This window comes from Vombatus ursinus, unplaced genomic scaffold (assembly GCF_900497805.2).
Source record: "Vombatus ursinus unplaced genomic scaffold, bare-nosed wombat genome assembly UNPS02000582.1, whole genome shotgun sequence".
Lineage (NCBI taxonomy): Eukaryota > Metazoa > Chordata > Mammalia > Diprotodontia > Vombatidae > Vombatus > Vombatus ursinus.
In genome coordinates, this window is record NW_020940360.1 from 10,397,461 (window position 1) to 10,413,439 (window position 15,979).

Genomic DNA, 15,979 nt, shown 5'->3' on the forward strand with positions numbered 1-15,979 from the left:
TAAGGCAGAATTCATCTTTTGAAGTTGTTTTTATTACTACTAAGGATATGACCAACTTTCTAGTTTCCCAGGTCACCTGTGACTTCCTGGGCTCCCTCACCCTTATGTCCAATTAGTTGCCAAGTCTTGTCCAATTTACCCCCAGAACATTTCTCCCCTCCAAGCTCTTTTCTTCAATCTATTCTCTATCTGGGCCACCGTCCCAGTTCAGATTCTTATCACCTCTGACCCAGACTCTTAACTCAATGGATGCCTAATTGGTGTCCCTGCCTCAAGACTCTCCCTTTTCCAATCCATGCTATAAAAAGCTGCCAAATGATATTTCTAAAGCATATCTCTGATCATGCCACTGCCCTCCTTATACTTGAGGACAAAATGGTCATCATCAACTTAAGAGGAATAAAGGAAGGTTCCCTAGGATATACAGTTTGACTTGGGCTACTCATTATCTCTAGAGTTAAATACAAATTTTTATAAATTCCATTTAAAACTCTTCACAATCTCGCTCCAACCTACCTTTCCAGCCTATTACTATCCTCTTCATACAAGCTTTTTACTGGCCTTCATGCACTCTATGGTGCAGTCAAAGCCAGAAAGACATGGATTCAAATCCCACCAAGGACATTCACTAGCTGTATGATCCTAGGAAAGTCACTTAACCTTTGTAAGCCTCAGTTTCCTTAGTTGTAAAATGGGGACAATAGTTCCTAGTTCACAAAATTGTTGTGAAACTCTAATGAAATAATATTTATGCAAGGTATTTTACAAACCTTAAAGTGCTACATGTTAGCTATTTTTATTTGCACAATCTGTCCTCCATGCCTAGAGAACACTACTTCCTTACCTACTCCTCTAAGAATTCTTAGTTTCCTTCAAAGGTCATCTCATGCGCCACCTTCTACATGTGGCCTCTCTTGATACCTGTGGTGGCTAGAGTTTTCTCTCACAAAAAATTATCTTGTACATACCACGCTATCTCCTCTAATAAAACGTCATCTTCTTCAGGGCAAAGACCATTTCATTGCTATTCTTGTATCTTCAGTACCTGCATTATGCCTGGCACATAGGAGGCATTTAATAAACACTTGCTGATTGTCTGATTATGCTATTAAAGAGCTGTGTGACATCAGGCAAGTTAGTTGGTTTCCTCAGCACAAAATGGGAATAACATCCATTTTTTACTGGGTTATTGCGTATGTATGATATCACTTCAAAAAATCAAGAGTACTTCATTACTAAAAGAATACATACATTTCAAAGTGTACTACATAATGAGCAAAAAAAAAAAAAATATTTTGATCATACTTTGTTCTTTGTAGGAGTCCTTTCTTGTCCAACAACCTTAAGACTTCCCGGTATTTCTCTCGATAAAACGATTCTCCTGAATATTCATCAAAATGCACTCCTAGCCTCTACAAAGTTCCAGAAACAAAACAGTCAGGATAAAAAGTAAAATTTTACTCCAGGGGTGGGGTACCTACAGCCTCTGAAGCCACATGTGGCCCTTTAGGTCCTCAATTGCAGACCTTTGACAGAATCCAAACTTCACAGAACAAATCCCCTTAACAGAAGAATTTATTCTATAAAACTTAGACTCAGTCAAAAGGCCATAGCCATGGACCTAGAAGGCCACATGTGGCATCAAGGCCAGAGGTTCCTCACTCCTGTTTTACTCTTTCTAAGATAGGGGTCGTCTTACCATCCCATAAAAGGCCAAAAGAAGAAAACTTGATTTACATTTAAACAAAACAAAAAATTAGGCTGGTGCTCTAATCTACCAAAGAAAAGAAAAAGATTCCATATAGTTAGGTCAAGAATGCTATAGAAAAAAATCTTAAAAAATCAATGCTGAAAACTAAGAATAAATAAATATATTTTTAAATGCCAAAGAAATGGTATATTCACATTGCGCAAAAGATAAGAATCAGATGTTTTCCTTAAGAACAACTTATCTTAGGGGCAGTTAGATGGCGCAGTGAATAGAGCACTGGCCCTGAAGTCAGGAGGACCTGAGTTCAAATATGGCCTCAGACCAAACACTTGACACTACCTGTGTGACCCTAGGCAAGTCATTTAACCCCAACTGCCAAAACAAAAACAAAAACAAACAAACAAAACACACACACTAAAAAACAACTTATCTTATTGCCCAATGTGCTGGAGGTCTAATAATGGGAACTTTAGGGGCAGTTATTCTTTTATACATAAATGGATGATACATTGGAATGGGATATTCAAGAAGGTAAAAAAACATACAATGAAGGCCATGACATTTGTGTTAATTGAGCTATATTGGGACATCTTGACTTTTTCTTTGAAGCCTATTATAAGTAGATTGTTTTTCTTAATTTTTTTTAATGGTATTGTTAAGTCCTGGTTTCAAGTAATTCCATGAAACATCATAGGTTCACAGATATGGTAATCATGCAAACAAGATGTAATGAACCCATTTAATAATCTGCATGGTTTGAGACGACAAAAAAAAATCAACTTCTGAAGCTCTGAGAGAAAGTGGTTATGTTTGCAAGTATCAGAGGTAGAGTCTGAGGACGAGAAAGTAGGAAAAAAGTGAGAAAAGATGAAAAGAAAAAGGGAAGGAGAGTGGGAGAAGGGGACAAAAAGAGTAAAAGAAGGTGAGGAAGAGGAATTTTAGTTGGAGGGCGACAGTAAATTTGATCTTCAAATTGCTTAAGTGTTACTCAATGTCACTCAAAGTCTAAACAGTAACTCCAGATAGCTGGTTTACCTAAGTGCAGTGGCTCTACTTCATGATGCATCATACTACTATCAGGAGGAGTAGCCTCCACATACCTTGTAAATCTGGACATACTCTTTAATGCTCAAGTCCCGAAATTTTTGCCACAATGAAAGTGCTTGCTTGTCACCTGCTTCCAGTCGATGAAAGAATTCCCGTGCTGATTTCTCCACATTTTCATCATCTGCTGCTTCCTTATTAACTTGTACATAAACCTAAAAATAAAATGGCAGAAAGAAAAGAACACTGATGAATCACTAAAATAATAAACAAAGGAGAGCAGAAGGAAGCTCATTAGGTGACACAGACAAGCAGAGTAGTGGACCAACTTCCTACGAAATGTATAGTCTTTTTCTGTTCTTCTTCCTGTAGGGAAAGATTCATGTTTATCAATGTTGGTCAAGCTCATGATAATAAAAAAGAAAATTTAAAAAATTACATTAGATTACTGTCAACTCTAACAAGGAAAACAACAACAAAAAAACCAAAGAGAGAAAACAAATCACTATTACATAGCAATGCTCACTTGAAGCTTACTAAAGCAGGCTGACTACATAGCTTAAACTAAGCTAGTACTGCCTCTTTTTTTCAAAATGCCAAGTTAATTTTTCTGCTAATACTCTGGGAAAAGGTTAAAGGAAGTGAGGGTATTCAACCTAGAAAAAAGAAGGCAGATAATTATTTTTATGGAGATTTTGGCTGACTAAAAGGAAGATCTTTTGACTTTAAGATTAATACAAATATTAGAATGTACCAATGAGAGACAGTATGGCATCTCACTTCCCGGACAAAGTAAGGGACAACAATCTGTCTTAGATGATTTAGTCATTCACTGACCCAGCTGAATCTGTCTGACTATAGGTGAATAATGAAATATACACATTCAGATATAACCAATATACGAATTTAGCTTTTCTCAATGTTTATTTGTTACAAGGGAAGATTTATTTATTTATTTTTTTTTGCAGAGGGAGAACTGTAGGGAGGAATGAGCTGGTGAGATAGCAATGAAAAAAAGAACGAAAACATTAATAAAGCATTTTTTAAATGGACAGAATGGAGGAGAAGATATTTCAGTAAAAGACACAGACAAGTAGGACAGCTTTGAAACTAGAGTGTTGACTATATCATACAACTGCCCCTCCTTCCCCATAAGAATGACTACTTTTAAAGTCAAGACCAAACACTATCTGGCTTTTTTCTACTCCTTATATGCCAACATTCCATCTCCTATCTCCATACTTTTACACTAACCATTTCATGTGCTTGGAAAGCACTCCTTTCTTTTCTCTGCCTCAAAGAGTCTCTTTCCTTAAGATGCAGTTCAAGCACTGTCTTCTGCATGTTTTGTCCCCACCCCCCCAACTGTAAATGCCCTAACTACCTTATATAAAACTGCTTTGTACATATTCACATTTATACTGATGCTGTATTTATTTTTATATGTACTTGTACCCATTAGAACATAAAGTCCTTTTGAGTGCGAATTCTTTTACTCATTGTAGTTATATCAAGCCAGCAAGTATTTAGGCAATTAAAGCACTTAGTATACACTAAACACAGAGAAAGGCAAAAAATGGTACTAGCCTTTAAGAAACTCATGTTGTTAATGGGGAGGACAGCGTGCAAAGAATCTGTTCAAAAAATACACACAGGGTATACTGGGAGTAATCTCAGAGGGAGGAAAGATTTATTAAACACCTAATATGTACCAGGCACTGAGCTAAGTGGTTTACAAATATTATCTCATTTGATCTTAACAACCTTGGGTAGTAGATGCTATTATGATCTCCATTTTACAGTTGAGGAAACTGAGGTGGAGAGAGGTTACATGACGTGCTCAGGGTCATGTAGTTAATAAGCGTCTGAGAAGGAACTTGAATCCAGTGCTCTATCCATTGCACTACCTAACTGCCTCAAAAGGCTTCTTATGGAAAGTAGGCTTTTAGCTGAGACTTGAAGGAAGCCAAGGAAGTGAGGAGCTGGGGTTGAGGAAGGACAGCTTTGGGGAAAGCCAGTGAGAATGCATTTAGAGTATCCCTAGCACTTAGCAGAGTTCCTGGAATCTAACAGTAAGCACTTAATAAACATCTGTTGACTGATCAGTGGTGACTCTTTCCCTGTCAGGTAGAGCAATTTGCTTATATCTCTAACATAATTTATTATTATGATTATGATATAACTTCAGTTATTTATGTATATAATATGCCCTTACTACATACAAAATTCCATGAGGATAAGAGGAACACATCATCCAAATTTTGTATCTTAGCCAGTGCCTAACATTATATAAATATTATTTTACTAAAGAAAAATAAAAGGGCAGAAATGTGGATAAGCTGTAGATTTCCTGGTTCCTGGCCTAACCATCTTCCTACTGCTAATAATAGACTGTGATTATTTGTACACTGTCTATCTTTCACACATATTGCTTTATACATGCTATATTTAGACTTTAAAAAAATGCCAAACCAAAAAATATTCCTCTCAAATTTCAGAACTATCAAAAGATGCTGGAAATATTTATTTGAAACCCTAAAGCAAGATTCCTGAAATTGTATTGATTAGGTAACTGCATATCTATTAATTTAGTATGCCCAAAGATACCAGAGGGTATAGTTTTAGAAACCTAAAAATGAAAATTCCTCTAGTTGGTTTTGCTTTCTTTAAGTTGAAGGTAAAAATATCCCACACCTCCCTCTTCCACCCTCTAAAAACCTCCCAAATCCTTCCTGAAACCATTATAACAAGATTAAAGAATGCTAGCATTTGTTTAAACTGCAGATTACTTAAAATCAAAAGACGTATAATATCAACCAGCACAACTGGCTAACCAAGTAGGCATTTATCAAACTGCCTGTAACATTAAAAAATGTGAGGCTAATTCTATTAACATTTATCACAGTTTGGGAGAAAAATATTCTTGTTCTATGAAACAGCTTTAACGAGATGCAGCTCTAAAATAAAAGGTGTGGGTTTTTAATTTACACTTGACACAAGCCCTTTCTTGGAGAAAATCATCTTTGAAGGTACCTTTGTTTTCAGATGTTTCCTTTGTTCTGAAAACAAAGGAAATACAGGTGAAGTTATTAAATGATAAGTTTGACATTGAGACAGATATGGTTTAACAAAGTTTTATATGAGAGCTAGAATTTTCTTTAATTACTAAAATACTAAACCAATTATACAGTTCTTTTATTCCTTCTTAAAAAGAATGCTACCTCTCATTTGTCAAGATTAAAAGATGAAAACACAGAGAAAGCATTGGCCACTTAAGCAAAATAGAAATAAAAACACCATAGCTATTTGTTAGATAATCTGATACTAAGGGTGTAGAGGCCCAAGTAAGCTAAAACAGCAGCTAATCTAAAAAAATCACTTACAAAATTTTGGAATGCCATCAGACATCCAGGCTCAAACCTATTTTGTCTGGCCTTAACCCCTTTTCATCTCATCTCTATTCATTCAAGGAGCAGCTGCTAGGCACAATTAGAAGAATACACCACATTTATTCAAGTATAGGCTGCAACTCTAAAGGGAAGTATCTTTGGCAGCAGAACTAGGAAAACTATCTATATACCGGTAATAACATTACGAAGAAAAACAACTTTTACAGACATCAGAACTCTGATCAATGCAACGATAAATCATGAGTCCAAAAGAATGAAAATGAAACACACCATTCACCTCCTGGGCAGTGAAAAACTTAAAATGCAGAAAGAGACATTTTCCAGACATAGCTAATGTGGCAATTTGTTTTGCAGGATTATGCAGCTATGTATCAAAGGCTTTATTTTTCAGGTTTTTTTTTTAAAATTTGCTCAATCTGGGAGTCAGAGGAAGGGATGGATTAATTTTCCAAATGTTTTGTTAATTGAAATAAGCAGAATAAAAAGAAAACCTCTAGGCTATAATCATGGCTAGATGTGGGACAATGGACTGTTTGTGAAAGGAACACTTAATAATATCCAATGTGAAAGCATGGTTTCATATTGAAGAATTAAAGAATATGGGTCAATACCATGTGAACTCAATAACAAATTGTACAAAACAAGTGACTGCAGCAAAGGCAAATACTACTTAATAAAAAACATTTTTTAAGTAAAACAAAGAAAATGAGATATCTTTGGGAGGGAAATATGAAAGTATTAGAAGGAATACTTGGATTTAGAGTTAGCAGACTGGAGTTTGAATCTTAGCTTTACCTTAGGCTCCCCTCTCTTCCAAACTGTTCCTAAGTCCTAACTGGCCTTCTGACTTAAGTCTCTCTCCTTCTCACATAGCTGCAAAAACGGACATTCCTAAAGCACAGACCTAACCAAGTTAGACCCTTGCTAAAGAAGCTTCAGTGGCTCCCTACTGGTTCCAACCTGCCATTTCAGGTTTATTACACACAGTTTTTCTTCACTCACCGTTCCTTTATTTGACATTCTATCTCCGTTCCCTTATTTTTGCACAGGCTGCCCCCAGGACTGGAACGAACTCAGTCTCTGGTTCTACCTCGTAGAATCCCTACTAGCTACCTTCAAAGTTAAGCTTAAGTACCACCTCCTCACACCTTTTTGGTATCTCCCAGTTGTTAGCTTTCTCCCTCTGAAATTACTTTGCATCTACATTGTAGTTACCTATACGTGTAGCTGCTAGGTCATTCCTGATAGATAAGCTCCCTGATGGACTACATGGTCCATGGTACACAGGAGGCACTTACTAATCCACATTTAGCCTTTACACAAGCCACATCTAAGGGTTGTGTGGCTATTTTTTTCATCAACATAGCAACTCTCACCCTCACTGTGGGTATTTCCCAAGGTTTTGTCCTAGGTCCTTCCTCTCCTTTTTTCCTTCAGCTTCTACAGGCTTAATTATTTCTTTCCTGATGACTGTAAAATCTATACTCAGGCTGATATTCTAAGTTTTAGTTCCATGTCACAAACTGCCTATTGAATATCTCATACTCAACATGTAAAAAAACAACAACAACAACAAACCAAAACACTATCATCTTTTCCCCCCAAAAATAAACCCTTTTCCAGATTTCCCTATTTTTGTCATAGGCACATTCTTCCAGTCACCTGCTACTTTTCATTTAATTGTTTTGCATTTATTTCCCTCTATTTATCATATATATACTTATTTATGAACTTGTTGCCTTCCCCTATTAGGATGCCAGTGCCCTGAGAGGAACTATTTCATTCTTGGCACTGAAGGTGATTAATAAATGCTTGTTGATTGATTGACAGCTATTCTCTTCAATCTCTTCTAATGAAATATTTACCTATTACTTATTCTTAAAATATACTTACTCTTTATCTTTGTATTTGGTATATATAACAACATAAACAGAAAGAACCGCACAAAAAAATCAAAAGTTAATATAACAAAAGAGATAAGAGAGGATACTTCAACCCACCCCTTCATGGAGGTGGAGGTTACATACTGCACATTTTTTTTACTTTTTCAATGTACTGATCAGGTGTGCTATTTTCTTCCCTCATCTTTTTCTTTTCTTCTTTTGTCTTTAAAAAAAATACTATTTGTTACATGGGATAGCTTTCTGAGAGGGGGAGAAGATATTGGGGATAAACAATGATAATAAAAATAATTAACATTTATCTAGAGCTTATTTTGTGCCTAGCACTGTGAAGCACTTTACAGATATTATCTCATTTAAGCTACACAACAATCCCAGAAGGTAGGTGCTATTATTATCTGCACTTTACAAATGAAGAAGCTGAGGCAGAGGTTAAGTGCCTTGCCTAGGGTTTACATAGCTACAATAAGTGTCTAAGGTCACTATGATTATGGAGAAAACAGAAGACATCAATAAAAATTTATTTTTAAAAAATAGCACTTACTTGTTTTGCAGATCAAATGAGTTAATATGTGTAACCTTAAAGTACCATATAAAAATAAACTATGTTCTACTATTTGTGGAATAAAACCCCTTTATGCTGGTGCTGAGGGAGAATGACCTTATAGACTATGTTATACCAGGCTTTTACTGTATGACTTATTTTTTCCAGGGGAATTTATATGACTCAAGTTGTCTAAAACTATGTAAATAAGAAGTCATTCTATAATAGGCTTCTTTTAAATCAAATAAACTTCCTTTATAGCATGAAAACTCTGCTTTTTTCCTTTTAACATTTTAAAATATTCATTTTTAACATTTAACATAATTTAACATTATTCAACATTAAGAAAAAAATTTTAAATTTTTCTTTTAACATCTCACCTGTTTAAGAGATGAAATCAAATAAAATAAGTATGAAAACAACATTAAAAACATGAAGTCAATCTTTTTATTCTTTTTTTTTTTTTTGGGTGAGGCAATCAAGGTTAAGTGACTTGCCCAAGGTCACACAGCTAGTAAGTGTCAAGTGTCTGAGGCTAGATTTGAACTCAGGTCCTCCTCACTACAAGGCCAGAGCTCTATCCACTGCACCACCTAGCTGCCCCAAGTCAATCTTTTTAGGTTCAAAACAAAGTAGAGTTAAATATGGTAACACAAGTTTACTACCAAAACACAGAAAGAAGGATGAATATTTGAAACTTTGGAGAAAACTTGAGAAGTTACTTTTCAATGAGGGTGGAAGGATATTTTGATAGTGCCCAAGCCTATAATACATGTTTTCCTTTAATTTCTAGTGCAAATTTTGAAAAGGCAAAATATCTGTCTAGCCCAGTTATTTAACTTATCAGTTAATTCAAGAAAAAGAATCATTGCAAAACTATTTCTCTCTTTTACACCAAAAGCAAATTTATGTGCACACACATGCGCGCGCGCACACACACACACACACACACTTCAAATACTAAGAAATTATATTTAAATGGCAACCAATAAAAAATCCCTAAGATAAACACAAAATAACCCCTAAGGCAGATCCCACAGGAAACATTCCAACCAATTAACTGGTAATCTTCACTTCTACCAAGAAATAGTTGCCCAAAGAAATACTTTTTTGCTATTCTGTTGAAAAACATTACTTCATAAGAAAATCATACTTATAAGAACAGAGAAAAATTAAAGACATAAGCAGGGGAATGTGGAAAGACAGGGCAATAATACAGGGTAAAAAAATAGCTGCAAAAGGAAAATACTATTTTAGCAGAAGGATAAAATTCTAAGATCATTTATTTTGTTGTTCAGTTGTTTCAATAGTGTCCCACTCTTTGTGACCCATTTGGGGTTTTCTTAGCAAAGACACTAGAGTGTTTTGTCATTTCCTTTTCCAGCTCGTTTTACAGATGAGGAACTGAGGCATATGGGGTTAGGTGACTTGCCAAAGGTGTAAGATCAGATTTGAACTCATGAAGATGAGTCTTCCTGACTTCAGGGCCCAGCACACTATCCTCTGTGCCACCTAAGTCTTCCCAAAATCATTTATAAGGTCATATTATTCTTTCCTAAATAGAACCTGAATTGATGAGTTATTAATCACAACAGGATTTCCAGGAAAGTTTTAGTCTAGTAATTAGATATAAGCCCAACTAGCAGCACTCATCCTATGCCTGACCTGAAATCAGGAAGACTCATCTTCCTGAGTTCAAGTCTGGCCTCTAACACTACAAGTCATTTAACCCTGTCTGCCTCAGTTTCCTCATCTGTTAAACAAGCTGGAGAAGGAAATGGCAAACATCTCCAGAATCTATGCCAAGAAAAATCCCAAATGGGATCATGAAAAGTTGGAAATGACAAAAACAACTGAACAAACAACAACAGCAGTCATTATGCCACAGCATGGAATCTGTCAAAATGGTAAATCTGCTTTGGGAAGACAATTCCGAGGCAACAGTCAATGGTCAATAAAAAATTGTTAACTGTCTACTATGTGTCAGGCACCCTGCTAAGCAACGAAGAAAGAAAAATTCTGTCAGTATTAAAGGACAGAAGAGATAAATAAGTATCTGAAAAAGTAACTTTGTAGAATATGTGGTGCCAGATTCTAGCCTTGGTGGTGGTAAGCAATGTCATTATGCAAAGAATTTTCTAATAACGAGTCTGGATTCTAGCAAATACCTCCTAAAGAGAGAGTAGAAAAATCAACCACATGTAACAAGGACAGCTAAGTGGCTGGCAGCTAACATGTGCCATTAACACATTTCCCACAGTCAAGGATCTGACTGCATACTGGTCAAGCCTGGAGGCTCCATGCCCAGAGTTGAGTTGAGATCTAGATTCCAGAAGGGCTGAGATAACTACAGCTCTACTATGCTGAATGTATTGAATAAAAAACGAGAACAAGTGTAAATAATAGCTAGCCTAACACTTATACACAGCCCAGAAAGGAGTGGGCTTGATGACCGTGTGGATGAGAAATAGAGGGATGGTGTCATTCAGGAGAAGAGGTGAAACTAAGAGATAACGATGGAGGTGATGAGAACTATTTGTATAGCATTTTAAGGCTTGAAAAGCAATTTCCTCGTGATTGCACATGTGTAACCTATATCAGATTGCTTACTATCTCAGGAAGTTGGGAGGGAAGACAGAAAGAAAGAGAGAAAAAGAGAGAGAGAGAGAGAATTTGGAACTCAAAACTTAAAAAAAAATGCTAAAAATTGTTTTTACATGTATTTGGAAGGAAAGTAAAACACCGTTTTTTAAAAAAGTAATTTCCTCATGACAATCCTGTGAAGTTAGTACAAATATATTCAATATTGTAGATATATTATTGACTTGAAGTCAGAAAGATGAAAGGTCATACCACCTTATGTAGTAGTCATAACCACTCTGAGCCAGTTTCCTCATCTACAAAATGAGGATACTAATAACTGTGGTGCTGAACTCACAGGGCTGTTGTGAGACTCAAATGAGATAATGTATAAAAAGTGATTTGCAAATTCTAAAGAATTATATAAATGCATTTTTATTAAGCATTATTATTATTCTCATTTGACAGACGAGGAAACTGATCTTGAGAAAGGTTTAGTTACTTGACCAAGGGTATCACACAGATATAGCACAACAGATATTAAGTGGAAGAACCAGGATTTGACTTAGATACATCAATGGTCCAAATCTTGGCCTCTTTCCACTAGGACACTTAAACAAGAGTAAGATCTAATTTCATACAATTGTGTATGAGGAGCAAGACTGACCTTTGTAACTTTCCCTCTTTGGTTTGTTATTGTCATTATGTTGTACATTTCCCTGCAGTGCTTAATAGTAAAATATTTTTAACATACGTGAAATAAAAGCTGAGTGGTCTTTTTGTGGAACACTCTAAGGAAAGATTCACATCATCACTTGCAGGTCAAGCAGGTTGGTATGGAATCCCATTTCAGAGAGGAAAATTGGTAGTAGCTAGGTATAAATCATTAAGAACCATCTACCAGTTAGAGTCTGGAAATTCAGAGGGGAGAAAAGGGCGAATGTGTGACCATAACATACTAATGTGACCAACATATAAAAGTAAGGAGAAATTAAGATGATTATTACAAGTTTTACTAAAGGTGTCATTTTTTTTTTGTGGACCAATTAATTTGCCTTTGTATTCATTTATAGATGGAAGTATAATCTTCACTGGATCAATTTCCATAGAAATATGACATTTACTTTTTCCCAAATAAATGCTATTATTCCCAAAAGTATAGCGGAAAGAAATATCACATGTAGGGCTATTTGAATTACATAAACTGAGGCAACAAAATATTATTCAAAAGCACTGGTATAAACTAAATGAAATTATGAGATGGGAATACAGGAGTTGAGATATAATCCTATCATTACATTCAGCATGAGACAGGCATTTATTAGTGTTATATGCCCAGTTTGGGGCCCCATGAAAGACGTACATACTATGAAAAAGGGACCAAAATGATAAAAAAAAAAAGCATTGTGAAACATTTTATGATGTAGGAAAAGGAAATGCAAATTTCATCTATTTCTTTTGTTACTTATCAGGTAGTCCCCAAATTAATTTCTAACATTCTGTGTACTCCTAACTTCATGGTTACCCTCTTTCCAAGCATGTTATCAGTACTGGGTAAGGCTCTGCTGCCAGGACAAAAGGACAAAAGGACAAAATATTCTGCAATAACAGATAGGTTATTTCCTGACACACCATGGAGAACTGTCTGAAGGCACTTTTATCATTACTGGAAGTCAGAGAAAAGTGTCTTCCTGGTACTACATCCTACCTCCTTCAAATGGATCTCACTTGATCCTTGAGGATCAGAAGAAAGCCCTTCACAGGCATTAACTAACTGTATGAAAATATGAAAACAATGTGGAGACAATAATTCATTTGACTTAAAGTTTATATGTAAAACAATCTACCAACTGGCAAACAACCATTTTAAAATGGAAAACTGGCTCTGTAAATAATTAGCATAAAAATGTAATAACCTGAAGGCTGCCATTTTATGTGATGAGTTTATTCTGTAATTCTATAAAAACCCCAGGAGAATAAGCCCAGATTTAACCCATCCTTCTAGATTGTTTCATGCCATCTATATACAAACAGAAAGGTATAATAGCAGGGCCCCTTCATCTTTTTCATGAATGGTTCTCCTAGAAACTAATTTGTGAAAATGACGTTACTAAAAATAAGAAATACTAATGTTATTAATTTTTTCCCTCTTTGTATAAACAGAACAAATACTTCATCCTCTCACATTCTTTATTCACATAATATTAATTACGACCCCTTTGTATGTGAACTGAAATTCAATTAAAGTATCCCAATTCTGTCCCATTTTGAAAAGTAGAAAATGACACAAAATAACATAAAAAGCAAGTGATATTTTAAATTTTATAATTTTACACCTCATCATCAACTGTTAGCAAAACTAACGCATGAGTCTCAAAAAAAAATCTGAATTTTGGAGCTCTTTGTGTGAGGTAATTATTTTCCCTATGACATGTTTGACTATACCTAAAGTGTTCCCTTAATGCAGGAAGGTCTTAATGTGTAGCTATTTGGCGATGTGGGTATTCCCTATTGGTATGGATATATTCAAAGGTGACTCTTCTCTTTAAAAAAGCACTCCTCATCCTCCAACAGCTTAAAAAAAATTCTGGAAACTAAAGAAGCATATCTTATTTACAGGCAACCATAAAAATAGGTTATTAATATTTCAACCTCTTGAATGTCAAAACTCTTAATAGGAAAGAAGGCATAAATATTTTTACTAATTTGGTAAATAAAAATATAATCACTTATACACAGTAGAGAAACATACAAAAGAAAAGTTATAAACTTTTAGAGGCATTTGAGAATTAGGAACAACCTTTAGCGTTCAGTTCACTACAAAGCCTGTGGCAGAAAAATTTACCTAACAAAAAAAAGGAAAAATTTTAAAAAGCAAAAGTTTTTCAGAATATCTTCCCCCCATGCACCTTCTAAGTATCCTCAAGTGGATTCCTGTCTGTCCCAAATATGTCGTAAATGTTTAAAGTGTTTTTTCTCACATGGTGATGAAAAAACGCAGCCACTAACCAGAAGGATCTCAAAAGGAGAAGCTAGCACTGAAGAGAACCTGGATGGGAGATTTTACTTGTGGGTCCCTAAAGGAAAGGACAGGAAAGTGAAACTAAGAACTCAACTGAGCAAATGAAGAGATAAGCATCAGGTAAAGGGACTGGTAGAAAAAATAAAACAGAAAGTGTGACCTATAGAGTGAGAGAGGGAAAAAGACACACAACAGAAAAAGAACACAGACCAAAAGCACATAAAAATAATATTCTCATTCACAGACTAAAAGTCATGTTTCCTAATTTGTTCAGTGATACAAAGAAAATTCTCTCTGTAATATGGTTTCTTATCTTTTTCAACTGTGGATAGATTATAATTATAATCTTGAAGAATGCTTCACTCATTCTCATTGTGCAAAACTCTTTAGCTCTTTGTTTATGGATTAACTGTATGGTGAAGACTAGAAATGTGATTAACAAAAGGAGCAAAAAACTAAAAATATGTCTATCATTTAAAATTATAAATAGCATTTGCTAATAACACAAAGGCAACATTTTTCAATTAAGTTTTGGTCTCTTCATTAAAGGAAGAGATGCTTTAAAACCCACCAGACCAATTTAATTCAATGAACATTTACTGACTGTCTTCTATGGGTGACTGTTTATGTTAGGTGCTGAAATGATGGTCCCTGTCCTTATTCTACAGAAGAAACCACAAGAGCAGCTGATGACTATAAAAGTGCTTTAAGTACACTTCTCAATGAATCAAACAACTTCTCAAAAAAAAAAAAAAAGCCTCATGAACACAGGGTGAGATATGACGGGGCAAAAAGAGCTATCCAAAGTAGTCTAGAAATATTTGAGGCAATAGAGAATACTTTCAATTTGGATAATGGGTAAATGGAAGAATTGGCAGGCTTATAATGAGCTATCAGTTACGTATGTAAATACTATGAAAAAAAGTAAAAATTTTATTTAATTCATAACTTGTCATGTATGAAAGATTTCATAAATAAATCCCTTCAGTAACCTGCACATCTTCCTTTGAGCAAACTCTAGCTTGCTAATATTCTTAAAACTTGATACCCAGTTTCCTCTACAAATTTTACTTATTTGTGTAAATATTATGTCTGCCTAGTAGAATGTAAGCTCTTTAAGGGCAAAGATTATTTTTCCTTTTCTTTTGTACCCACAATGCCTTGCACATATGATTATTGGATTGAATTAAGTGCCCACCGTGTGCAAGGCACCATGCTAGACAACAGAAATGTAAGATATCAAAGCAAAATCAGAACAGCTCCTACCCTTAATAAGTTTGTATTCAACTTGAAGTATATAACATTTAAACAGATGATAGAAGGCAATTTGGGGAGGGAGAAAACACTAACAAGACTGTGTACATCTATTTGTGAAATCAAGAAAGGGTTCATACAGGAGGTGAAATCTAAGCCTTCTAAAAAGCTTTTTGGCACATCATTGGTTAGGCCAGTCTCTGAGGATCTTGCAGTACAGGAGGTAACAGGAACAAGCAGAATTTGGAGAGTGGGGCTAGGATATTTTTTTGATAACTTACCTCAAAGAGATGCTGTAAAGGATTGGACTGAAGTTTTTCTTCATAGCCAAACAACTGAAAACCAGTTCCCAAGAGACCTAATATAATAATCAATAAATGAATACACTGTAAAATGGGATGTTAAAGAGCATGTAATCAGAATATATTTCTATGAAAAAGTTCTATCTTTTATACCAAATTAATGTCTTAACACTAAGGTATGGCATCAGTATCTTTTGATAATCATTATTTC

At 35.2% G+C, this 15,979-nt stretch overlaps 1 protein-coding gene across 5 annotated transcripts in view; it reads right to left on the reverse strand.

The window, feature by feature from the left end:
- The window catches only part of RARS2 (arginyl-tRNA synthetase 2, mitochondrial), a 64,292-nt gene that overhangs the window by 19,468 nt on the left and 28,845 nt on the right, over positions 1-15,979 (reverse strand). For all 5 annotated transcript variants that reach the window (XM_027855018.1, XM_027855008.1, XM_027855000.1 and 2 more), the window contains 3 exons: positions 15,748-15,824; positions 2,812-2,970; positions 1,306-1,412 (listed from right to left, as the gene is read on the reverse strand). In XM_027855018.1, the coding sequence (XP_027710819.1) occupies positions 1,306-1,412; positions 2,812-2,970; positions 15,748-15,824 (343 nt within the window). The remainder of the gene's footprint in view (positions 1-1,305; positions 1,413-2,811; positions 2,971-15,747; positions 15,825-15,979) is intronic.